We start from the raw sequence: 27,315 nt of genomic DNA, 5'->3' as shown, positions 1-27,315 counted from the left end.
ATTACCTTTATGTTTTAATTTATATTATTGATATAAATCATAACATCGTGTTATTCCTGATGGAATTTAGGTGTTGAGAACCTTTGGTGACCCCACAGTTTAAGTGTCTTTAACAAGTACATAGTGAGCAGTGGTCGTTACAGACAAACGTTCAAATAATCTGTTCCAGTCAATGAGATAATCTAGGTCGTCAATCAATGGCCACAGCCACACTGTTTTGAACATGATTCTATTATAAATGTTCAATGAATACCTGTTATGCTGTAGAATAAAAGTACCATATATGCAGAAATATTTGTTATATTTATAAATATTCCAATGATTACTAGATAATTGTTCCAGGATTACTTTTATATGTCGATCAAAGTTCTAAGAATATTAACTACGATATCCACACTTATTTCAGCAACAAATGTATGGAAGAAAACTTCCATTAATAAAGTAAATTTGTGGATAACGTCATGCTTGACTGACGCATAAGTCAAACTTTCTCCTTGTTTAGGAACAGACAAACGGACCATTTAGTTTAGTGAAGACGAGCTACAATAATAAAATATTAAAATTATATCTTCTTACCTTGTTTAGAGTAAGAGCCATCATTTATATATGTAAAAAGTGTGTTGTATTCCTCAGCCTTCATGCTTTGTATATGCTACATTACGGTGGGTAATGTTGTCCTGTGAGAGAACGTTATGTGTTGGTGATTTGGTCCTGACTGGTGCTGGTGATCATTTAAAAAATGTAAACAAAGAAGAAAATTATGATTTTTGACGATTTATTCAAAAACAGATGAAAACGAAGAGGTAAGATGTTTCAAATTTGTTTCTTATTAGTTCAAAAGCAAGCAACCAAAAACATTAGTCGTCTGCACTGCTGTAGTATGATAAACACAACAGTGCTCATTTTTAGACTATCTGGAACACAAAACACAAACACAAGTAATTATTAAGTCCGTTTGTTATACCTATAACTGCTGGCATAATTATTTTATAAAAAAAAAAACCTGTAGCGCTTTCTTAAAATTGCTCATTTTAATAGATTATGTTTGTCCTGAAACAATGCTGATGGGTCCTGATATCGTGCTGGTGATTTGTCACGAGATGTCAATATTATTATTATTCAAACATTGCTAAATTAACTGGTCTATTGTACAGACTTGTACTTAAACGGATTTATGACACATATTTTAACATTGGACATGTCTTTTGTTTGAAGTATAAGCGTTTTAAATAATCGCAACTAAATATTATTGTGAAGGACAACATCTTTAGTTCGATATCAGATGAAAGCATTTTTAATTCTAGTATGTTATCAAAAAAAAAAAAATACCTTAAACTTTCTTATTTACATTAACATTGGATGCTTCCTACAAACTGTTATCAGAAATATGGATCAGTAGCTGAGCATTAATTTTTTTAATTTATCTTATCGTACCAAATGCAGTTAAAGCAGCGGAAAAACATATATGGATATCGGCTGAGACATCTGAAAGAAAGATTTTAAAACGTGTCAATTCTGTGATTAACAAAAACGAACACGAGGATATATACAACTTTTAATAACGATACTGGACAAAACAGGATGAGACCACATGCTTCAACTTAATTGATATTTTGGACAAAATGCCAAATGTCCAAAACTAGAGAGAAAACTTTAAGCTTTTTCTCCAGCTAATTTTATCCGACAAAAATTTCCATTGGATAATATCGCCAGTATGATTTAGTTCATATCAAAAGCCGAACACGCCGGAGATGAGACGTAGAAGTCTGAGTAGACCTGAGGAAAATCAATGGAAGTGGAGGCCTGGAGTCTGCCCCAGACGATTTATGGGGACACGAAAACAAACCTACAAAGTCAGAAAAACAGGCCGATGTTGAACATGATATTGAAGTTGTGACCAAATTGTTAAAAAAAACACAAGTATTGTATGAATAAGGCATAGACACTCTTGTTTTTGTCAGATAAATTAAACAATACCACAAAGATCAGAAGACTATACTTCTGGAAACGATGCAGTTTATATTATGCAAAAGCATTAAATTGTAAAGTCTATGCAAACAGCAAGGGCTTACTAAATTAATGAACAAATCAGTACAAGAGGGGTTTTCGGACTGGAGGCAGTCAATGTACGCATGGCAATAAGTGCAACGAAAAATAACATTGCACTTAATAAGGTCAGAATGCATACATGGAATGATGAATGCACTCGATAAATTTTGGCAATTTTGCTCCGTTTTAAACGATTTAGAAAAAAGTTTTAGATGTGACACTATGAATACGATGAGCAAACAAGAAAATCTAAAATGCTGGAGCCGATCAAAAAAAAATCCAATTTATAGACATAAGCAGTAGGACAAAATGTATCAAACATCGATCCGATGATTGGTTAAAAATACGCTGCGAGGCTAAGGTTACGGCAAGTGAACTGCATTATACTTTAGCACTAGGGACATTACGTCAACAACAATATCATTACGACAAAGTCATCTTAGGAAAAAAAAAAAAAAAAAAGAAGAGACGAAACAGATGGAACATGACAAAAACAACGAAAAAAAACCCAGTAATAACTATTTGTGGTAAGATCCTACCAACTTTTTCAAATCAATATCTTCAAGCGAGTTCACAGCTCTTCGACGAGTCATTTAGTCTTCATGATAGTGTGAATTCAGGTAACATATACCTTACCATTTATAATTTAACACCCGTGAACCAGTTAATCGGAGATGGAAAGGCCTTACTCCCGCAAAATGGGCTCAAAGAGATAATCTAAACCATTTTTCGAAACAAAGACGACACCTTGCCTTGAACAAACCAAATTAATGAATAGACAATTGATAGGCCACGAAAATCTTAAGAAGGTTAAACAATGTCTTCTCCAATAGTGACAACCGTCTTGTTGTTCATAGCAGAACCAGCAGTACGTCTTATTGTTATGACATAAAAGGTGTAAAGAGGAAGAGCTATTTGCTTCGACACAGTAAATGTCATCAACAATATAAGGCTAATAAGTTTTTGGGTGCAGTTTCGTTCTGAATAAAAGGAAATTTATTGTGATAGCTATTCATAACAACCAGAGGACAAAGGTGTGAGACCCATTTGGGTACAAGAGTCGTAAAAGTTGGAAGGCTAAATAAATGACAACTTTAGAGAGCATAGGGAAAATCATCTAAAAGTTTAGCAAATTTGGACAACGGCTATCTATGCGGGATATTACAACGATTAATGACAATTGTGCATTATTTTAGAAAGAAATGATTGAACTTGACCATTAAGGACTCTTGGTGTAATGCTTTCTAGTAAGTAGAAACTCAATATCAAGGTAACCATGATACGGAGTGAAAGAATAACGTATTAACTAGGAGATATTAAATCCATAGGCAGGCGCTACTTTTACTATGCTACATAAAATTGCCAATGACAACATGAATGTTTTGAAATTGTAATTATGTCTATGGTTACACATGAAAATGATAACAAGAATCATCAAAATATATTTTGCAGTACACTATACCGAACCAACCGCCATCACTCGATAGTTTGTGTGTCAGACTACCAAATCAGTCTCTCCAATCTGGACCGTACTATGACACTATTATAGAGCTTTTGGTGTCATTGCAATTGTTTAATTTAACTAACCAACAAATTTGCAGATATGAAACGTTTGATGGAAGAGATATATATTTGGACCATTTTGAGAAAAAGTTTACTTTCTAAGAGTTTGCATTACAAATAGAGAACCAATGCGCTTCATTATAATTAAACTAAATTAGGATTTCTAGAAAACCGATGGTTATTTATAGTAGAACTTGTCTTCCGAAAGGCAATTCTTACAAGACTTTAAATAAAGGTTGGAAACTGGCATGTACAACTCAGGATATACCTGGTTTCTATGAAGTTAAACTTATTAGGGTAAAATCTTAAGAAAGCTGTTAAAATTACAAAACATGGTCAACTAGGTAGGGATTTTGATTTGGTGGTCTGACACCTTTAGCTCTTAATCGGAATAATACTATTTATACGAAGGAACATGAATAGGAAGGACAATTTCTTTTTTTATTCTACAAGTATCTATCTGAAATTTTCCTGATACGAAGAAGAAACAATATCGAGCGACCAGGGACCAATTTATTAAAATAAATAGATAATAACTGTTTAGTGTATCTAAATATCAGCTGTTTTTGTACAAGGCTAAGAAACGGGTATAATGCGAGCTTCAGCGATTTATTACTCCTGTTTCGAGCCGAGTACAGATACAGCTGATATTTAAAGACACTATAGACAGTTATAGTCTTCATCCTGCAATTGATTTTATTCATTGTTTTTGCTTTAAAAGACAGAAATAATCACATTTATTGCATTTATTTTAGATTAAAAATATATATTTTTTGTTTATTTTTACCTTAGAAGCCCGCGTAGTAATATCAATCAGTTCATCATGACCTGTAAGCCGAAAAATATCTCGCATGGTCAACAATAATATCGTTCAAAATTAACAGTTTTGATTATAACATAACAACTAATTTCAACAACAAAAAGCAATAATAAAACATTGTTTTATTTAAGACAGAAGTGCTTGAATTGTCTTGCGTTTCAAAATGTCGAACTGATCGTGATTGACATTGTTGCGTGGTTGATTTTGTGTGTTACACATGAACACAATCAAATTTTGAACTTTTTGAGGATTGACGCCGAAGAAAATGGAATTAATCCTGTTGTTCGAGTTTGTCTGTGAGGAGAAAGTGCGTTGTCATACCTTGAATGACAAAATTATTTTATTTATTAATATTACTTTTACTGTTAACCCACTGTTTTTGTGATATACATTTGACGTGCCTCTGTACTTATGTATCCCGTCATACTTTGAACCGCACTATTGTTTTATTTATTATTATTACTTTAACTGTTAAGCCAGTTTTTATTATATCTATTTTGCGTGACTGTATTTATGCATCCCGTCATACTTTGAACGACAAAATTATTTCATGTCTACCTGTGCGAATTTCAAACGCGCAATTTTCACCAGAACTCAAAACCCTCCTTCCTTGATGGGTGCATTTTACATAGACAAATAAAATCGTATAATATAATTAAAATGAGGATGTTAATTTGATGTATGCCTTTTTGTGCTTCTTCGTTACATTTGTTGTTTTTATAGTGATTAAGATGATAACACAATGTTGACTGCTGTACCCCTATTTTTTACATTTTTACCTATTGTGTCTGTTTGTTTTGTTCACGCATCGGTTACAATATAATGGAATTTGATGCGACTGTCATACAAGTGAGAGGTTTAGCTAGCTATAAAACCAGGTTCAATCCACCATTTTCTACATTTGAAAATGCCTGTACCAAGTCAGGAATATGACAGTTCTTGTCCATTCATTTTTGATGCGTTTTGTTATTTGATTTTGCCATGTGATTATGGACTTTCCGAATTGATTTTCCTCTGAGTTCAGTATTTTTGTGATTTTACTTTTTGCGGATCGGAGACTGGCACATTCGATTCGAATTCACAGACGGTTAACAAACAGAACGTAGATTAGTCTTTACAGTTCATATAAGGTGACGCAATGCATTATTGATACTTGTGTTATAATTCGTAACCTCAACCGAACATAAAACATTTATCAAAATAATACAAAACGCTCACATGGGAGTAGCCATTTGCAAAAGTCAAGTGCATTTTTATTCAGGTAATAAATACAAGCAATTCATTTTATATCAATGAGAATTGTGAGAATTGTTAGTCCGCGATTATTCTGACGTCCAACGGCTGTTTTGCCAGACAAGCTGGGGCCATGGGACGTCCCATATCAAAAAGTGGATATTTGCCCATTCAAAATAGATACGCTGCTTCGTCGCTTCTGGTGCCAACTAACGGCCTTGGAATTATATAAATCGGGTATCAATTTGTTCATTTTTCATTTATGTAAGCTTCATTTGTGTAAGCTTCACCTACCTGCCACCCTTTATTTTTCCATATTTAAACAGTTTTCACAGTGACCGATCGATTCAGACATTTTGACTTAAACTCGTCAACAGTAATACAGAAATGTAGTCCGGCTGTGGAAGAAGCTTTAAAGCGATATCTGTATAGTGTACAGGATGGCAATATCTGTTGGGCTGATAAATATAGATTATATCATGGCATTTAAAAATTAAGATATATGTATATTCATTTGCCATTTTATTATGAAACAAAGTTGAACTACTTTTTTTTCATATGTAAACAGTGTTTAGATAAAATCAATATTCCAGTCTATATGTGCTCTATCAATTCTTTGCTTTTTTTTAATACAATAAAAGTGAATATGGAAATGGAGAATGTGTCAAAGAGACATCAACCCGACCAAAGTGCAGAAAGCAGCCAAAGGCCACCAATGGGTCTTCAACACAGCGAGAAAATCCCGCACTCGGAGTGGTGCTTCATCAGGCCCCTAAACAAAAATGTGTACTAGTTCAGTGATAATGGACGTCACAACAGATACCCAGATATGATTCAAACTGATCATGAATAAGGAAGCTAGTTCCAACAAAATATTCTTGGAGCATTTTTCAAACATGTACTGAAACACTGTGTTAAAGGACAGTTGTATTTGGGTATCAACAAGAGAGCTCATCGTCTTTGATTGACATTTCAAAGGAACATACAACTGAGCTATACTTGTTTTAAATGTTCTCTTCAGTAAGTGTCCTTGTGTATATGTTTGTATTGGATATAGTTGTTCATTCAGCCTTGAGAGGTTTCTACAATGATTCATATTGAATCGCGTGTTACGGTAGATAATTGTGCGTGTGCTACCTACATTGGTGTAAAACCAATTGGTTCAATATTCTTTTTATACGACTCATTGAAGTGTATGCCTTGATTCCAAATGAATTATCAATACCTAATTTCTTTTATCAAGTAACAATGTATTTATTGCGATAACAACTCAAATAACGATACAATTCTCCAATATCTTAGCATATGATAAATGGAAATCGGAAATCAGTCGCAAAAACGTCAAGACAAGTTATGGAGACACTTATATAGCAAATAGTTTATACATTTATCAGGTGAACCAACTCACTTACACATATAATTATTTTACCTTGTAACTCAACAGTTTGATTCCTTAAGTGTCATATTTCAAATCATTGCTTTGCAGAGCTGCTGAGAAAATTATATGAAAGAAAGCTGAAGGAAGAAAATACATAATTATAAAAATTAAGGAAATTAATTTTCTACACCATCTGCACAAACAAATTGAGGGGCCTCGTTGTTCGAGTGGTCCAAGTAGTTATCACTAGCCAGTCAACACTGAGGGCCAAGTTCGGATGGAACTAGAGTTCTGACTAGAGTTCCATATGAACGGTAAATAATTTTGAAGAGTAAGGTCTCTAGATTACCGGAAGTACAAGGCCCCTACTCTGAATATGTTTACATTCAAATTTGATTGGATTGACGTCATAACATCCGGGAGATCGAGTCGATCTCTAGGAACCCTGCCACAACCAGGGTTCCTCGAGTGTTAATGGCGGAAAAGCTTTATCCAATCATAACAGGTGTTATATATGACCATGTCAATTCAATCTACTCTAGATATCCATCCGAACTTGGCCCTCGGCATTTCGCTCGTGCGGGTGCACTCGACTCCAATCTAATTTGACTAGGAATGTCAGTTTTCCAATCGAAGGTCGGTGGTTTTCTCCGTGCACTCCGACTTCCTCAACCAATAACAACTGGCCGCCAGGAAATAGCCTAAATGCGTTGCTTAAAAGTGACGTTAAACACCAAAAATCTAATGAAAACTAATCATAAAAATTGAGTTCTTATCAGGGGCTCCCAATAGTGACTAAGGACAAAGTACTGAAGTATTGAGCATCGGATGACCGCAAGTTCTGTAGGATGTTCACAAGCACTTGTCTCAGAAATAAAATCATATCTCTATACTTGAAAGTGAGGTTAGATAGATATAAAAAAAAAAAACTGAGACAATTTCATGTGTGGATGATGAATAAATATCAGTGGATTCAACCTCACCGTAATAATCATTATATTGTATTCTGACAAAAAATTCATCACCCTCCCTCTTTTAAAGTCAAATTGTTGCTCCCTTAACGACATTTATAATACAGACTTTTTTTATTGTTTATAAAAAAAAAAACGAAAAGAAAGACTTTTTCGACTTTTATTTTGTCTCGCTCATGACATTCACTAAAGCGAGACTATCGCGTACTGTTATTGGTTATGGTGTAATAATATCGCTAGAAATATGATCAGGTCAGTTTCAGGTGAACCCCGATTTGTTATCTTGTATATTTTTATGAGCATTGTCACATCACATTTCCAGAGATGATTTTCTTCGTCTTCTGAGTCTTAATAAATTAATCTTTGACATTTTGGCATTGTTTACATGTTTGTGATTGGGTCACTTCAAGGTAAACCACTAATGCTAAGCCAATGATATAAGTAGTTATTATACGTTGTATTAAAAATGGCACATTTCATACATAACACCAACTCCATAGTCATGGTCCATCGACTTTGAAGAGGTTGCCTAGTTTTAATACACGTTAAATTGTTGCCTTTTAAGTTATAACACTTTAATTTTACTATCGAAAGGATGGATATGTTTCATCCGAATTTGTTTAAGTGACCTGTTGAAGCGGGTGACTAACAAACACGGTTAAATCTGCCAACTTGTGTCTGTCCAAAATTATATGCCTTGTCAAAATAGTAAGCCTGTAGTCCGTTGGATAGTAATCATTGTCTCATTTGAAATCGTATTACATCTCCTTATTAAACAATTAATTGTGTGCATGTTGTGGAAATGACCTTTAATCAATAATCTTTCGATAAACTAACATTTTAAGAACTAAATTCCTCTATAATAAGTTGTATTAAATTTGATAATTGCATTTTACAATGTGCATCTACATGTACTTTGGCCAGTAGCAGAGTACAGCGACCCAATTTTACTTTTTCTTAATTAGAATAACGCTTGTCCTCCGGAATTTAAGGATTCCTAAAATATTGAAAACAACACGTTATTAATTTCTTGCGTCCAAAGCGCTTTTCTGGATTTACCTTCATCAGGAACGCTCAAAGCCAAACATTTGAAATCCGAAGATGTATAAGTACCGAAACCGTTGAAGAGCATTATGTCAAAAATACCTAAAATAAATAGCCAAATTCATCTAAAGCCAACTTTACCTGAGGGAGTTGAAACCTTAGTTTCTTTTAAATAATTTATAAACGGACAAGTTTAGTAAAGTTTGTTAAATCATTTCAGTACCAAAATACTAACTACTGAGCTGATGATAAAATTATGAACACTTATTTTAAACCCCCATAATTATTAAGGATTTTTTTTAAAGATGAAATGAGACCATGTATATCAGATGTTGTAATTTCGTGTATTCTTTCCAGATCATGGCATTCATAGTTATAAGTCATAAAAATTTGCTCGTATTTTGACAAAACAAAAATGCCTTAAATATTGGAAACGACAGACATGATATTACTTCTTCACACAAATCACGCACTTACTAGACAAAACAGTCCCGTTTCATGCCACTCGACTCTGGTTTATTGTAATGAATTCGTGCAATAAAATTAATGAAATGCATTGTTTAATCAATGCGTTGATTTTCATTATAACGCTCACGATTCGTATTTATAGACATGTTTATGTTTCTGAAACTTATTGGAACTGTAATGATTTTCATACAAGAGAAAGTGATCGTAACTTTGTGTCGTTAGTCATTTTGTTAGGATTTTTTTATTGAGCGATCTAATACGCCAACCCTTTATAACTGCATTTTAAATGTTTTTTTTATGTTGTGAGGTTACATCACTGTCCAGGGTTAGGCATACAGAGGGTTCAAGATACCCGCAACGTCAACGTCATTTGGTAAGTTATCTCATTGCCTATCATGCCACATCTTCGTATTTGTATATGTTTACATTATGATTCAAGTATTTCGTGATTCTCTTAGAAACTCTGACTAAGTATTATTTTTTATATTACCAAAAGAGTTCAGTCTTGAATAATATCAAGGACCTTTTTATAATGATTTTCATTTATATGTTGATGCGAGATTATATCATCAGATCAGTATCCAGTGCTTTTGAAATGTCATGATTTATAAGTTATAACATACTTTTTCTAAAATTCCCCGGGATAAATTAATAATTATGAAAAAACTAAGACTAGTAAGGATTCATCAGGCAAAATCGACGTTAGAAGGGTCCTTCTGGCAACAAAGTCGCTCATGTTTTATGTTCTTAGGGTCCTTCTGACAACAAAGTCGCTCATGTTTTATGTTCTTAGGGTCCTTCTGACAACAAAGTCGCTCATGTTTTATGTTCTTAGGGTCCTTCTGACCACAAAGTCGCTCATGTTTTATGTTCTTAGGGTCCTTCTGACAACAAAGTCGCTCATGTTTTATGTTCTTAGGGTCCTTCTGACAACAAAGTCGCTCATGTTTTATGTTCTTAGGGTCCTTCTGACAACAAAGTCGCCCATGTTTTATGTTCTTACATCACTGGCTATCAAATGTGTGGGTTTGAGAGTTCATGATTAAGGTTTATCTAGAAAAGTGCACAAAAACTTACTAAAAGAGGGACGAAAGATACCAAAGGGACAGTCAAACTCATAAATCTAAAACAAACTGACAACGCCATGGCTAAAAATGAAAAGGACAAACAAACAACAGCACACACGACATAACATAGAAAACTAAAGAATAAACAACACGAACCCCACCAAAAAACTAGGGGTGATCTCAGGTGCTCCGGAAGGGTAAGCAGATCCTGCTCCACATGTGGCACCCGTCGTGTTGCTTATGTGATAACAAATCCGGTAAATAGTCTAATTCGGTATGTCACATTCATGAAAGGGAAGGGGATTGTAGTTACGACGTAAGGAACATATCCGATATCATTTGTGAAACGGTTATTCCATAACGGTCAACCAACCCCGTGATGGCGTCCGTAAAATTTACGAAGGGTTGATTTCAACTTCACCATTTGGAACTCTTGGTTTAATAGCTTCCTTGTGAGCAGCAACCCTCTATCAAGAAAATCATGATAGGAAATGCAAGCACGGGAATATCGTATCAGTTGGGAGATATATACCCCGTATGCAGGTGCTGCTGGAATATTGCTACTTAGAAATGGAAAGTTCACAATTGGAAAGCTGAAATCATCTCTTTTGTCGTAAAGTTTTGTTTTCAACCGACCCTCATTGTCAATTTCTAGATGTAAGTCAAGATATGAGGTCGACTTAACTGTATCTGTAGTATCCTTTATCTCTAGCTCGATTGGATAGATGCGTTCCACATAGTCACCAAATTTTGAATTATTTAGTGAAAGAACATCATCTATGTAGCGAAAAGTAAAGTTAAAGGATATAGCTAACTTCTTATCTTTCTTCCTAAGAAGTTCCTGCAAGAAGTCAGCCTCATAATAATAAAGAAACAAGTCGGCAAGTAGAGGGGCACAGTTTGTTCCCATTGGAATGCCGACAGTCTGTTGAAAAACACGTCCTCCGAACGTAACAAATATGTTGTCAATCAAGAAATCAAGCATCTTATGTAGTTTAGGTATCCAATATAGTGATGGCAGATCCAGTTCTTCATCTTGGTTGAAATTCCAAAGGAACACAGAACAGACCTATGATTAGCCAGGATTTCCTCTTTGGTAAGTGTCGTGAGGGTATATGTTGAGTTTCAAAGTGAATCGTAAATACCTAATTCTTTTATCAAGCAGTTAATGTAATGAGTTTTACACACAAAAACGATGTTGTTTGGGGCTTTATTACTAAATGTTATGTATACTTTTAAACATGGCAGAGAGTTTGTATTTTTAATCAATATACACTGTCTTAGACTAGACATACGTTGCTTTCAAAATTATTTGTCAAAGCAGGTAAAGTGCTGTCAGCATTTAAAGTTCGGCGTTATGATTATGTTAGGTGACTGGTTCAGTGGCAAATATTTCAGGCATGTTCAGGAATTAAACAAATAAACAGAACATACAATTGGTAAGTCCTGTAACAGGGGGTCGATCGGGATAATTGGCAGAATTTTTTTAGAGCCGCTGAAGAATGACGGTCTCGGGCCTCCCATTTTTATTTAACCGAACAATGCAAGATTTTCAAAGGAGTAGGTTTAGTAAGACCCCTTGTTGGCCCCAAAATATAGCAGTTTTAGAAAATTGTAAAAATGTAATCTTTAAGCTATATTTTGGAAAGTAAAATGCTTCTGCTACATAAATATGAGCTGTTTTTGCCACATACTATGCACAAATATCGCGTTCTAGCATCATTAAGTCATGCTAGATTACTGAAATCTTCAAAATTTTAGCATTTTGGTTAATTTTTAGACGGTGTCCGTCTAAAATGAAAGTGGCCGCATTCGTGTTCATTCATAATATTGAAATGTAAGTTGTATTTGATGATAATACAAGACATATATAAAGGTTGAGGATGAACACGGATCACTTTGATTTTTGACAAAAACCATCTGAAAAGTGACGTTTTTTTGGCATATTTGATAGATTTTTCATATTTAAGCTTGAATCAGAGCGTTTGTAATGACTAAATCAGTTAAAATCTTTCACATAAACTAATCGAATCAATTGAAATAGACACTTAAGTGTTTAAAAAGTGTCCAAAAACTTTCGTTAGATGAACCTGAAATTTGAGGCCAAAATCGGCCCTTACCGGACCTACTCCTTTGCTTGAACAAATTTTTGTTCTTCGCTTCCAGGGATTCGAACCCTTGCGTTTGTGACACCGAGGCCACCTATGCTACATAAAAATATAGCTTTCGGTCTTCGATGTAGTACTTGTCCTCGTCGGCTTTATCTATAATTGTAACAAAGCACATGATGTACTGTATAGTAGCAAGTAGATGGTGTACTTTTCAGATCAGCTATTTTGTCTGTGACAGTCGTTAATTACCATGCCGACACATCAAACTATAATTTTATTATACAATTCATTTGAATTCACGCATACGTTCTTCATCGGATAACACGTGCATGGTAATATACAGGGCTAAGCCGATATAAAATTGAGAATCGAAATGGGGATGTATATATATACATATTTATATATGAATGAACAACCGAATGCTTTTTAAATGTAATTACATAACACATAGACAGCGGGGACTAAGTAATTTGCAATGAGTTCAGCTCTTTTCAACAGATTTTATAGTTTTTTTCTTATATTTGACTGAGTCTGAATTTGAGTGGTTGTCTCTTTTTTTTGCTGTTTCTCATATTTGTTTTTGGTTTATTGTTTTGCACAATTTGTTTTTATGTTGTGTCGTCAGTTCACCACTGTCCCAGTTTTTGGTGAAGTTGTGACGCAAGAAAACTAGTTTAACCCGCCACATTCTGTTTGGGCCTGTCCCAAGTCAGAAGCCTGTAATTCAGTGGTTGTCGTTTGTTGCTGTATATACTATTTGTTTTTCGTTCCTGACTGTGTACATAAATCATGCCGGTAGTTTACCCGTTTGATTTGTTTCAAATATGTCATTTCGAGGCCTTTCAGCTAACTAGGCAGTATTAGTGTACTCATTGTTGTAGGCCGTGTATATGATGACCTATAGTTATTAGTTTCTGTGTCATCAATTTGTCTCTCGTTGAGATTTAAATTGTCTCATTGGTAATCATACCATATCTTCAAGTTTCAAAGAAAATCTTCAACTGTATTGAAATTGATAGCATGGATTATATTCCTGATAAAATATCAATACAAGTCCGACTAAAAAGTTAATTAAATCAGCGGTTGCTGTCTGCAATATTTGTATTTCGTTTATTGCTGTAGTACAAATCCGTTTGTTTGTACAAATTTCTATCATGTTTAAGCCAGACAGTTTTAAACCCGGAATAAATTAAGCACGCAGAAAATACAAGTCAAGATTAAAAAACAACTTCCGTGCGTACCGTGCTTGGTCATTGAACTTCTTATGACAAATGTTACAATCAAGTGGACGAAATCTTACGTAATCCTTTATATGACTTTTAATGGGTCTCAATCCAGTATCCAATGGGTTCTTGAAGTCCATCTCAAAGTGGATAAATCGGTGACGCCTTTGTGTTCTAGAATAATGAGCAAAGCGTCTTCAATTATAGCAGACTAAATATAATAATGGATCAAGTTGATGCTGGCAAACTATCATTGTATTTTACTATTGTTTACATCTAATTTGTTAACATCATCAAATGAACTTACTGTTTGTTTTTGTTCAATTCAGTATGTATCAAGTGTTTCAAAGATATATATTTAGCAGTAATAGATGCGACCGCATTAGAAAAAAAATATTTAGAGCCTTATGAAAAGGACCTATCTATAATACTAAAATTACGAGGTCCAATTTGTCAGCCGTCATCACGTAAAAACGACGAATCAAAGAATTCAACTTTATATATAACTAATATAGTACAAAGGTGTAGATTAAAAATTACACCACTCCAGGCCCTTTTGTTTTCCACGTAATTAATATTGCCAATAATTAAGAAGTTCCGGGTTGAGTCCGATACCGATACCAATAGTACTATATTCACCTGTTACCTATTACCTTATTTGTACGTTCCGCATCCGACAGGCGCACCACCAAACGGTGTATTCAGTATTAATATGCTATATACACGGGTCATATTCACAGGGTTGACACTACTAGATTGTCAAATTGTTACCTATTGTAGCATTTTAATCAGTAAAACTTTCTAAGATAACAATACGAATACTAAAAATCTGGACTAAAATAAGGCGTATAGGTACAGTTTTCAATTTGTTAGCGGGCATGACGTAAAACAGCGAATCAAAGAATTCAACTTTATAACTAATATAGGACAATGCTGTTGATTAAAAAATATTCCATTCCAGGACCTTTTGTTTTCCAACTAATTAATACTACCAATAATTGATAAGTTCCAGTTCGACGGATTCAAACAGAAAGATTTGAAAGCAGAGAAAACTGCGTATCTTATAATTAGATGACAATACTAATATCAAAATAAGGCTTGCGCATAGTTATATACTTTAATTCAGTCACGGACCCGCGATATCACGGGTGTGTTCTAGTATTACTAAATGAAGAGACATGTTTTGTTTGTCGCTTCTAAAATTATCAGTCTACAGAAATCATGGATAAAAGAATGAAATTTGTCCTCAGGCTAGATTGTTTGCGGAATAGTTTGGAAAGAAATTCATTTCCTTAAAATATCTCTGGATGACTGTGCTAGAGAAATCAGGTCATTAATTTATTTCTCCGGTCCAGAAGTAAACTCTTACTATAGAAGAGCGTTTGTTTAGCTTGTCCAACTTTCCAGCCCTTCATACCGGTCAACCTAATATTGTATTAGTATTTAACGCAGACAGGTTTCGATCTTAAGGTAGATGAGTGGTCTAAATTAAAATCCATAGAACTGTTGGGTTTTTTTTTATGATACGGGTTGCGCATAAAAGTGGTCAAATTTTGTATGGATTATGCATGCATGGAAACCCCAATTTTCTGTGATAAAAAGAAAACTACACTATAGAATTTAGAGATAAAATATGAAAAGATAGCTCTAATAATATGCTTTCAGATAAGAAAATAAATAGGACCACTGGACTCGTTTTTGCTACACAAAAAATAGGTAAAAGCCCAACACAGTCTATTACAAATATCCCCTTATATCTGAGTTACCACCCTTATGTGGCGAAGTTGAAAAAAAAAGTGAATCAGATAAAAAAAAATCTGTTTTTTGTTTGTTTGTAAAACACAGCCATAAATATGATAAATCACATATTTTCTATATAACATGTAATCGAACAGTCTTATACATAAACTAACATACTTCTCTTGAAAATCTGCACATTTCATTTATCATTAAAGATCTAGACCAATTGTTATCGGCTTTTTCAAAATCCAAGATGGAGGTAGACACCAGCCACTTAACAAACATGAAATATTTACTAATGAACGTTATGGATACAGCAATCAAATAAATGCTATTCCAGTTTTTTCGATTCGGATTTATACTTTATTTCCGTTTCTATTCAGCATGGGACTTTGTGACTAAAATTAGCAATGCTCTGCAGGTTCCAAAATTAAACAAGGTTGGTAAAAAAAACCGACAAACTTATATAACATAAATGAGACGGGGTCGGATGGGCCCTGATCCCAAAATCCCGGGCTTAAAAACATGAAATCCGGAGGTCCCGAATTTAAAGAATTAAAATCATCCCGAAATTCAAAAAAAGAATTTCCGGATTCCGAAATCCCGAGTTAAAAAACACCCGATCCCGACGTCCCAAAAAAGGTCCTGCCTCTCTTATGTGTTGTTCCTTGACGATTTATTTCAAATGCCATTGTAAGTGTTATTATTAATAGTAGAATGCAAACATTCGAATGCTTACAATATGCATATGATCTAATAAACGTGAGATATTCAGCAAAACTATATTACCTTCTTTATTCTTATGATTATTAACTTACGTAATCAATTAACAAATTTGTTTAACATGCATTGTTTGTGTTCGTATGTTTAACAGATGCTCTAGTAGGATCTTACTTTACAAATAACGTTTCATGTGTTTCAAGAGCGTTAAAAAATGGCATTATTTGTTATGTAAAAGACTAAATTCAAATTTGTATAAGCGTTTACACTAAATCTGTCTTCATAATTACTAAATATCGAGTATGAATAATGACTTTTGTATTTAAAATTTGGCAAGTATGTCTAATTGGGATTGACATTTTGTAATTAACACTAAGTAGATGGTATTGTAAATCCCTTGAGTCTGTGTATCAGCATATTAATCATAACGTATGACAGAAAACAATCATCTCCGACTGATCTTTGATAATCTTCCCCGCTTAGTTCAACATGGGTAATAGCAGCGGTATGCCACCTTCATTCGACTATGCACCGTTTAGTGTAAATAGTACGAACCTCGACCCTAACTTCCGAGAAAACACCGGGTTAGTCTCGGCTTTAATGTTTGCATCTGGTGTTCTAGGGAATATGCTAGCTCTCATAGTGTTGATTTATTCGTCATCGGGACATAAAAAGACAATATTTTATCGTCTTGTAGCCGGATTAACTGTTACGGATTTAGTTGGGACATCGTTAACGTCGCCTGTGGTAATTGCAGTGTATGCAAGTGGCAATGAATGGATTGGCGGAAAAACAATGTGTTACTATTTTGGATATGTTATGATATTTGCCGGTTATGCGACAATGTTAATTATTTGCAGTATGTCCGTTGAACGTGTTCTTTGTATACGATATCCATGTTTTTATCGAGCACGATCATCACCTAAGCACGCTACAGTGATACTTACGTTTTGTTGGGTTTTAGCGTCATTCATTGCATCATTTCCATTTTTAGGATTCGGAAAGATGGTGTTACAGTATCCAAACACGTGGTGTTTCTTTGATTATTACAACACTAATCCAGTGAATAAAGCGTTTAACTATTTCTATGCGATTTTTGCAATTTTGATTATATCTATAACGACTTGTTTCAACTTGACAGCGCTATGTACATTATTGAATAGATGTCGGAATAATGATGCTTTAAAAGGATGTAGACAAAGTTTTAGAAAATGTAGCAAATCTCACAAATACACTGAATGTCAAATGTTGTCTCAGCTTGCAGGAATAACTGTAGTATTTAGTACCTGTTACGTCCCTCTTATGGTAAGTTTTGAAAGCCTCAGTGGACATCATCACTATTGGGAAGGGGGGAGGTCACGTGGGTTGTGAATCTAACACGTTGTCTGAACTTTCCGGGATTACTGTTGTATTAAGTACCTGTTGCATTTCTCTTATGGTAAGTTTTGAAAGCCTCAGTGGACTTTATTATTATTTGGGAGAAGGGGGGGGGGGGGGGGGGGTTTAATTGAAAGGGAATCATGTAACCATAGACATTTAAAACCATTCATCATTTTCAATATAATGCATCAAGAGGTCAATAACATATTTTAATGTTTCGAATTGAAAAGAAAAGGTTGCAATAACTATATAAAATGTCTAGGTGATATTTCAGGTTTAATCCACCATTTCTACATTTGAAAATGCCTGTACCAACTCAGAAATATGACAGTTCTTGTCCATTAGTTATTGATGTGTTATGTCATTTGATTTTGCCATTTGATTATGGACTTTCCGATTGGATTTTTCTCTGAGTTCAGTATTTTTGTGATTTTACTTTTTAATTAAATGTCTAGTTCATGCAAGACAATCATTGTTATAAGGATGGCTAATGAAATAACTACATGTACTAGTATCAACTCAAGTACAAACAAAAGTTATTAAGTGTAAATATTTTATAATTAGAAAAGTTATAGACATTGCGCATTATCAAAATTTACGTATCGACAATTAACAGACCACAAACGTAAAAAAACGGGAACAATTTACTATAGATAAAATCTGTTCAAAAGGTATTTAGTGGAATTGTACCAAAACTAACATGCTAAAGCCACAATGTTAAACGAATGTGATTACCGATTTAAGATGAGGGTTCGTTAAGTACTTGCAAACCAAATCTTTAAATTAATTATTAAAAGGTTTTAGATGATTGTTAACGTATAATCTCGATGTAGTCTTGTTAAGTGCATGTCGAGCAAGAATAGCATAGCATGTAAAAGCCAAAAGCAGTATGTCTGTCAAAAAGCACATTTCACATGTACCCTTCTTTTCTTGAATATATATGTAGTATTTGCTACTGGACGTTATACGATAATTACTTAACTTAATCATAGTTAGGCACATTGGGAGAATAAAATTGAGAATGGAAATGGGTACCATGTCAAAGAAACAACAACCCGACCAAAGAACAGACAACGGCTGAAGGCCACCAATGGGTCTTCAACGCAGCGTCAAAACACCGCACCCGGAGGTGGTCCTCGGCTGGCCCCTAATAATAGCATACTTTTATCACTATATCTATCTGAATGCCTATAAAGTCTCTGACATAAATAAACTAAAAAACATATTGAGTAAGTAACCGACATTTTAAAACTATGTGGAGGATCGTTGGCCACGTGGTCTAAGTAGTTATACTACTGTAATGACTAGCCAGTCAACACTGCGGTTGTAAGTTCGAACTCCGTCCTTGCGGGTGCACTCGACTCCAATCTTAATTGACTAGGATGTCAGTTTTCCTAACGAAGGTTACTTCCTCCACCAAAAAAAATATGGCCGCAACGATTAAGCCCAAAAGTGGTGCTTAATAGTGGCGTTATAACACCAACAATCCATCAATCAATCAAACTGATTCAACATTAACTTGATATAGGAAGATGTGGTATGAGTGTCAATGATACAACTCTCCATCCAAGTCACAATTTATAAATTTAACGTAAACCATCATAGGTCAAAGTAACGGTCTTCAACACTGGAGCCTTGGCCCACACCGCACAGCAAGCTATAAAAGGCACCAATAATGACTTGTGTAAAACCATTCAAACTTGCATTATAATATAATAATACGTCTATCTTGCAAAAATTATGTGTTATTTTTATATTTTATTTGTTTATAATGAATTTATAATGAATGTGCAATTGAAATACAGAAGCTTTGAATTCATAAGCATCGAAGATACCAAGGTACAACGGCCAATATGCAATTGTTTAGCTAACTGTCAGATAGTAAATGTATTCAGTCTTTGTTAATTGCTTATTAAGCTTAGATATCTAGAGATCATGTACAGGGAATGGGCAACTTCAATTAACATCATATATGATCAAGTTATAATAATTGATAATTATTGCTGTCATTTTGTAATTGATTATAATCAGTAATTCATAATCAATGTTAATTCCGTTTGCACAGTTTGGTATCATATGTAAAACTCAAAATAGTGCATGAAACGCGATTTATTACAATAATTCAAAAGCATGATATGATATTTTATAACGTATCGTAGTGGTTTTTGAGATTTTAGGAGGATTTTTTCTGTTATTGTTTCTCTCAATTTAACATGAATTAATATTGTTTACTTGGATATACTAGACTAGTAATGTCAAATGTTTTATTGGAAGAAGTTGATGCGCTTCATTTACTAACAACATGATCTCTGAAGAGCTTTTCAATCGACCACACAAAACAATACTGTAACAGTAAATTTCAAAAACACATAACATTATGAAATACACACATACAAAACAAACATTACGAAACAAGTGAAACTGCGAGCTACTGCTCACTGATGATACCCCCGCCGCAAGTGGATAATATTAATAGTGTAAAAATATGCAAGTGTTCGGTAAACAGGAAGTTGTCGAGTGATGAATCTGAAAACGCATCACACGGTATAGCTGACTTATAAAAATCCTGAAACCAAATTTCAGAAATCCTTGTATTGTAGTTCCTGAGAAAAATGTGACGAAAATTTTTAACTTGGTTATCATGACTTTTGTGTAAAATCATACAAGTGTTCGGTAAACAGGAAGTTGTCGAGTGATGAATCTGAAAACGCATCGAACGGTATAGCTGACTTATATAAATCCTGAAACCAAATTTCAGAAATCCTTGTATTGTAGTTCCTGAGAAAAATGTGACGAAAATTTTCAACTTGGCTATCATGTGTAAAATCATACAAGTGTTCGGTAAACAGGAAGTTGTCGAGTGATGAATCTGAAAACGCATCACACGGTATAGCTGACTTATATAAATCCTGAAACCAAATTTCAGAAATCCTTGTATTGTAGTTCCTGAGAAAAATGTGACGAAAATTTTCAACTTGGCTATCATGTGTAAAATCAGACAAGTGTTCGGTAAACAGGAAGTTGTCAAGTGATGAATCTGAAAACGCATCACACGGTATGGCTGACATATATAAATGTTGATACCAAATTACAGAAAGGGTGGATGTGTAGTTCCTGAGAAAAATGTGACGAAAGTTTCATGGGACGGACTGACTGACGGACGGACTGATGGACGGACGGACGGACGGACGGACGGACTGACAGACAGAGGTAAAACAGTATACCCCCCCCTTTTTTAAAGCGGGGGTATAATATAAAAGACAATTTAATGCAGTAAGAAAATAAGCAAAGGAAGCAGCATGCTTACACAAAATTAAAGGAGCACTGAAACTTTATGTAATCAGCATATCAACATGACGTCACAAAATCAAACATGATTTTTGAAAGCAATAAAACCATCTGCCGGTGTACAGCATTATAGTTCAGTTATCTAAAATATTAAAATCGACTGTGCAGATTAACTAATTATAACTGCAAATAACCACCATACTGATTAGGAGAAAAACAAACTTTTGGTCAACATACAGATTTGACCAATACATAAATTTTAATAGAATTCTAATCAAACACACACTGATTGTCCCGAATATGACTATTATTATGGTTTGCTGTTGCTATTGGGTAAATGAACTGTGCGTCAAATTTAAATTTTGTTTTCAGTTAAATGTTACATTATGAATTAGGCCGTTAGCTTTCGCTTTCTAGTTTGAATGGTTTTCACAATTTTTATGTCGGGGTCTTTTAAAATCCACTATATATTATTGGGTTCCTTCATTGCAGAAGGCCATATTGTGGCCTATAATTGCTTATATCCGTTTTATTTGAACTCTCAAGACTGTTCAATACTTGTCCCATTGGTAATCATACCACATCTCCTTAATTTTATATTTGCTTTGAACATTCAACAAAAGACTAGATTATTTTAATATACTTTTAACTCGACCTACTTTTTACTACTTCTATGAAAATTTATTCATCTTTAGGGAACTGAGAAGTGTACATGATTGTATATTGTTCCAATATGAACACTCATATATTCTTCTTCCGTTGTCTCATAACTTATTATTAAAAAAAAAATCCTTTTGAGAAGATCGTGCATACAAATTGTTTTACTCTATCTGGAGTTCTACATTTAGTTTACATGTATAAGCTCTTCATCTTTTTAAATTAGTTTCGGATTTTCAAATATTTCGGCATCGAGCATCACTGAAGGGAAATGTATTGTCGAAATGCGCATCTGGTGGAGTAAAATTGGTACCGTTGAAGTTGTTATTAATGTATCATCATTTTCTTTCTTAACGACATTCTTTGTTAGTTGTACATTGACTATCTATGCATATTGGGAGACATACAACTGTACTATTTATCACCTTTTACTTTACCTATAATATTTCAATATTCCTACTAAACCAGAACTATTATGTAACACACTGTATTTCATTTGTAACAATCGATAGTATTTTATCTTACTTAATTGTTTTTCTTTTGTAGATAAAGATTCTTATTAATCAAAATGAAACTTATCTCCGAAACTATGGATCAGATTTCACGGTTATCCGACTAGCATCTGTCAACCAAATATTGGATCCATGGGTTTATATTCTATTAAGAAGAGAACTTTTATGGAAAGTTATTAGCTGTTTTAAAAAGCATGACAATAATGACACCGTACCATCAGTTTTTCAGAAAGCAGCAAGGAGTCACAATTATGAACAGTCTTTTTGTTCATTCTGTTTTGATTGTTTATGTGATCCTCATGTAAATATGAACAATATGGACGTCAAACGTTCCCTCTCTGATCTACGGCTATCAGTAATAACATCAGTGACCCCACCAGATGTCAGAAGAACAATTTTAAAAATAGTTTCCGAAGATGCGATTAACGCCTCTAATTGTTTAATCAACAGAAGTTGATAAATTCAGATTGTTTACTTAGGTACAAAAAAGTCATGTATTATAATACTCATCGTTTTCCTTATTTTTGGAAGAAAGGCACATAATAATAGTAAATCATTAGCAAAATATATGCAACAGGGGAGTGTGAATGTTTTAACAAATGACAGGCACTATTAAAATAAAACCAAATAAAATGCAAAAACATTGACATTGAATATGTATGGAATTTCAGATTTTTTTCTTACAGAGATATGACAATTATAGTTTATCAATTTGGTACTAGTGTATTTGTATAAATCATTGTTAGTTATTAAATTCTTCATAGTTCATGTAAGTTTATTACATGCTTTTTTGCATTTTTGCTTCCAAATTAAAGAAGAAGAAAAAACATGATAAATCTGTACTTACTGTATTGCTTGTTTTTTTCTCTCATATTGATGAAACAATTTATCAATTTTGTACTTGTTAATCTATATTAAATTTTTAATTATTAAATTCCTCGTAGTTCAGTTAAGTTTATTACGTGTTTTGTGCTCTTTTGCTTCCAATTTAAAAGAAGCACCACGATAGATATGATACAGGAGTTATATTTCTGATAAAAAAACAACGTTCTTTTGGTTCATCAATGTTTAAATTAAGCTGTTGGCAAACACTTGAAGTTCTGTTGTTGATGACGTTAGATATGTTGGCGGCATTTCGTTATTTTCTATCGTTGTTTGAAAACCAAATTGAAAGCAGAATAATGCCCATATATTTCAACATATACATTAGACTAGTGCAAAGCAATTAACTATTGCACAAACAGCAACATTAATACAGTCTAGTACATATTTGTTTAGAATTTAGAAATTTGTACCTAAACTGTGTACATTTTTATATTCTATGTTTTATTAAGAGCTATATCTAGTGTTCGCGGACACAAAGTGTCTTATATTGAAGTAAACTAAAACATATATAAAATGTCTCGATTGCACAAAATCCAAATATCGTCATTATGTTTGAGATAGATGTAATGTTTCAGAAAGGGGCATTTTTTTTGCTAAATTCATGCCTACACAATGATTTCAAATTCTTAGATTGTATACTTTATATACTACTAGAAACAACCGCAAAATCGCGGGCATTCAGAGCGTGGTTGAAAGTATGGTAAGTGTTGAAAGATGAAATTTTGTAAAAAAAATAATGAAAGTATCAAAAGTCATTGGAACTTGGGGACAGGACAATTGTTGTTCTACTCTTCCTTTTTTCCCAAAATTCCATATTCAGGAAAGATATCAAACGTCATAGGTACTTGGGGACAGGACAATTGTTTTCTACCCCTCCTCCTTTATTCCAAAATTCCCATTTTTTTGTTTTCTATTAATTTCAATATGAACATAGTAATTACATTTATTATATTATGAACATTCATTACTTTAAATGAAGCGTGTTTGCTTTTTACTATCAGTTCTCAGTTTACTAATCAATCCACGGCGGTCATTGATATATTATATAAACCCTCTTTTTTTAATATACTTAGTGAACCAATGAATTTTTGTAAAGGATATTATGACTTGAGAATTTAAGAAAAAGTATCAAAAGTCAAAGGTACTTTGGGACAGGACAATTGTTTTTCTAGCCCTGCTTCTCCTTTTTTTCCCCAAAATTTCCCAATTTTTTTTCTATTGATTTAATGTAAGCTTTTATCTGTATATTTTGAACATTCATTACTATATTTAAGTGTATTATTTTGCTTTTTACTATCAATCAGTCTCCGTTTATTAATATCGATGCACGGTCATTGATATATTATATAGACCCCCTCTATTTAATAAACTCTGTGACCGTCGTGGATAGTAAACTTGAAAATGATAGCAGATAGCAAATAGCAAATACGCTTTGTTTATGTATGTTCAAAGTATACGGAAAAACGCAAACCGGAAGTCTATTCTGACTTAAAATTTCGTCCAATGATGAAAACAATATCCGGACGTCCTTTTTTTAGTTTTTCTTCCAAAATAACTCAAACTGAATAATCATAAGAATGGATGACACATGCGACTATGCATGGTACCTATAGAACACAAGAGACATGATGATTAATTTATTGCGGTGAGAAGAGAAGCGACACACAAAATGAGGTCTTCTCGTTTAATAGTATAGAAAACGTCACTCAAAACTACATTAGATCCACAAAACAGGCATATTGTATGAAATCATCATAAATATCAGCTCGACGTGTGTATTCCTGTTTGGAGGCCATATTATTACATGTAACCCTCGACATGATCCACGAAAAAATGTCGATGGAAGAGTGACCCCGTTATGAATATAAATATTAGATAAAGGTACAATGTAAGCACGTGTCCGAGCAACAGTATACTGTTATTTTAAATAAATCATAAATCTGTTTTCTGCTGCTGCTTTCCCTTGTTTATTGTTTTGTTCAGTTTACATTCATTCAATTAATCACTGGTCATGATGACTACATGTGAAACATATATCTTCAAATAAGGGTCAAACGAAGTCCATGGGGGCATTGAGTGCTACACTTGACAGTCCGTTCGTCCTATGTTAGTTTCCGCACTCTAACTTAAGTGTTCTGAAACCACATTATAAGCTCACCTGGCCCAAAGACCCAAGTGAGCTTTTCTCATCACTTGGCGTCCGGCGTCCGTAAACTTTTACAAAAATCTTCTCTTCTGAAACTACTGGGCCAAATTTAACCAAACATGGCCAAAATCATTATAAGGGTATCTTGTTTAAAAATTGTGTCCGGTGACCCGGCCAACAAACCAAGATGGCCGCCATGGCTAATAATAGAACATAGGGGTAAAATGCAGTTTTTGGCTTATAACTCAAAAACCAAAGAAACCAAAGCATTTAGAGCAAATCTGACAGGGTATATTTGTTTATCATGTCAAGATCTATCTGCCCTGAAATTTACAGATGAATCGGACAACCCGTTGTTAGGTTGCTGCCCCTGAATTGGTAATTTTAAGGAAATTTTGCTGTTTTTGGTTATCATGAATATTATTATAGATAAAGATAAAATGTAAACAGCAATAATGTTCAGCAAAGTTAGATTTACAAATAAGTAAACATGACCGAAATGGTCAGTTGACCTCTTTAGGAGTTATTGCCCTTTATAGTCAATTTTTAACCATTTTTCGTAAATCTTAGTAATCTTTTACAAAAACCTTCTCCTCTGAAACTACTGGGCCAAATTAATCCAAACTTGGCCATAATCATCTTTTGGTTATCTAGTTTAAAAAATGTGTCCGGTGACCCGGCCATCTAACCAAGATGGCCGCCACGGCTAAAAATAGAACATAGGGGTAAAATGCAATTTTTGGCTTATAACTCAAAAACCAAAGCATTAAGATCAAATCTGACTGTGATTAAATTGTTAATCAGGTCAAAATCTATCTGCACTCAAATTTTCAGAAGGATCGGACAAACCGTTGTTAGGTTGCTGCCCCTGAATTTTTTAAGGAAATTTTGCAGTTTTTTGTAATTATCTTGAATATTATTATAGATAGAGATAAACTGTAAACCGCAATAATGTACAGCAAAGTAAGACCTAAAAATAAGTCAACATGACCAAAATGGTCAATTGACCCCCTAAGGATTTTTTTTTCCTTTACCATTTTATAGTCAATTTTTAACAATTTTCATAAAATTCGTAATTTTTTACTAACATTTTCCACTGAAACTACTGGGCCAAGTTCATTATAGATAGAGACAATTGTAAGCAGCAAGAATGTTCAGTAAAGTAAGATGTACAAACACATCACCATCACCAAAACACAATTTTGTCATGAATCCATCTGCTTCCTTTGTTTAATATTCACATAGACCAAGGTGGGCGACACAGGCTCTTTAGAGCCTCTAGTTATGAAACTCTGACACAATGCTAAGAACCAAAACCTCATTTGAATGTAGGCAGTGAGTCAATGCAAATTTATTCGTTTCCATACAATCATTTAAATTTGCCTCATCCATGTTTGATGAAACTCATGCACAATACTAAAAACTTCAACACATACACAGAAAGTCAATTTTGGCAGTATCTCACTAATTGTTTTAGAGCTATAATGCCTCTTTTTACTCGAAACATTGCTGGAGCGAGGACTTCTTGTTCTTATACACATTTATCCTTAGTTTATCTATTTTTTTACAAATTTAATATTAGTTTATTGCTATAATATTCCGCTTTTTTACGTGTTAAACCAAAAATCTTACTTTGGATTTTTATCTTTATCGTAGCTATACACCCTTTAAACAACGTACCATCGTTTAAATTTCTGGAAATATAAAATTTAAGAATATGGAGAGAGAAAATCGTTGTTAAACACAGTATGAGGAAATGATTACACAATTCAAATACCAAATTCTTCTCGATAGAGTTCGTGCACCACAACCAAGAAGCAAGATAATCTATTATTGTATAGCAATATAATATTTCCCACAGAAAGTAACCAAAAGTAAGCGTGCAATAAATCTTCAAAATTCATGACGTCATCAACGACAAAATCTTAGTTTAAACCAATTTTTCCTTTTAAATATTATATTGCTATACAATAAAAGGGTTATTGCATGAATATTGGGGAATATTGTCCCTCGTAGAACATATATTGCACTCGCAAGCTCGTGCAATATAAAATTCTACT

General features: G+C 33.8%; 1 protein-coding gene across 1 annotated transcript; it reads left to right on the top strand.

Moving 5' to 3' along the window:
• The first annotated feature begins 16,830 nt into the window (after positions 1 to 16,830).
• Positions 16,831 to 22,920, top strand: LOC139511678 (prostaglandin E2 receptor EP4 subtype-like). Its single transcript, XM_071298685.1, has 2 exons — positions 16,831 to 17,692; positions 22,259 to 22,920. The coding sequence occupies exons 1-2, from the start codon at positions 16,877 to 16,879 to the stop codon at positions 22,679 to 22,681; spliced, it is 1,239 nt and encodes a 412-aa protein (XP_071154786.1). The 5' UTR covers positions 16,831 to 16,876; the 3' UTR covers positions 22,682 to 22,920.
• Positions 22,921 to 27,315: the final 4,395 nt, after the last annotated feature.

The sequence above is a fragment of the Mytilus edulis genome, chromosome 2 (assembly GCF_963676685.1).
Source record: "Mytilus edulis chromosome 2, xbMytEdul2.2, whole genome shotgun sequence".
NCBI classification, from domain to species: Eukaryota; Metazoa; Mollusca; class Bivalvia; order Mytilida; family Mytilidae; genus Mytilus; species Mytilus edulis.
The sequence above is the reverse complement of the archived record's forward strand: the minus strand, read 5'-3'. Positions and strand labels throughout refer to the sequence as shown.

Coding starts and splice junctions, on each gene's coding strand:
- LOC139511678 (XM_071298685.1), top strand. CDS start 16,877: ATGGGTAATAGCAGCGGTATGCCACCTTCATTCGACTATGCACCGTTT. Junction 17,693..22,258: donor CCTGTTACGTCCCTCTTATG/GTAAGTTTTGAA, acceptor TTTCTTTTGTAG/ATAAAGATTCTTATTAATCA.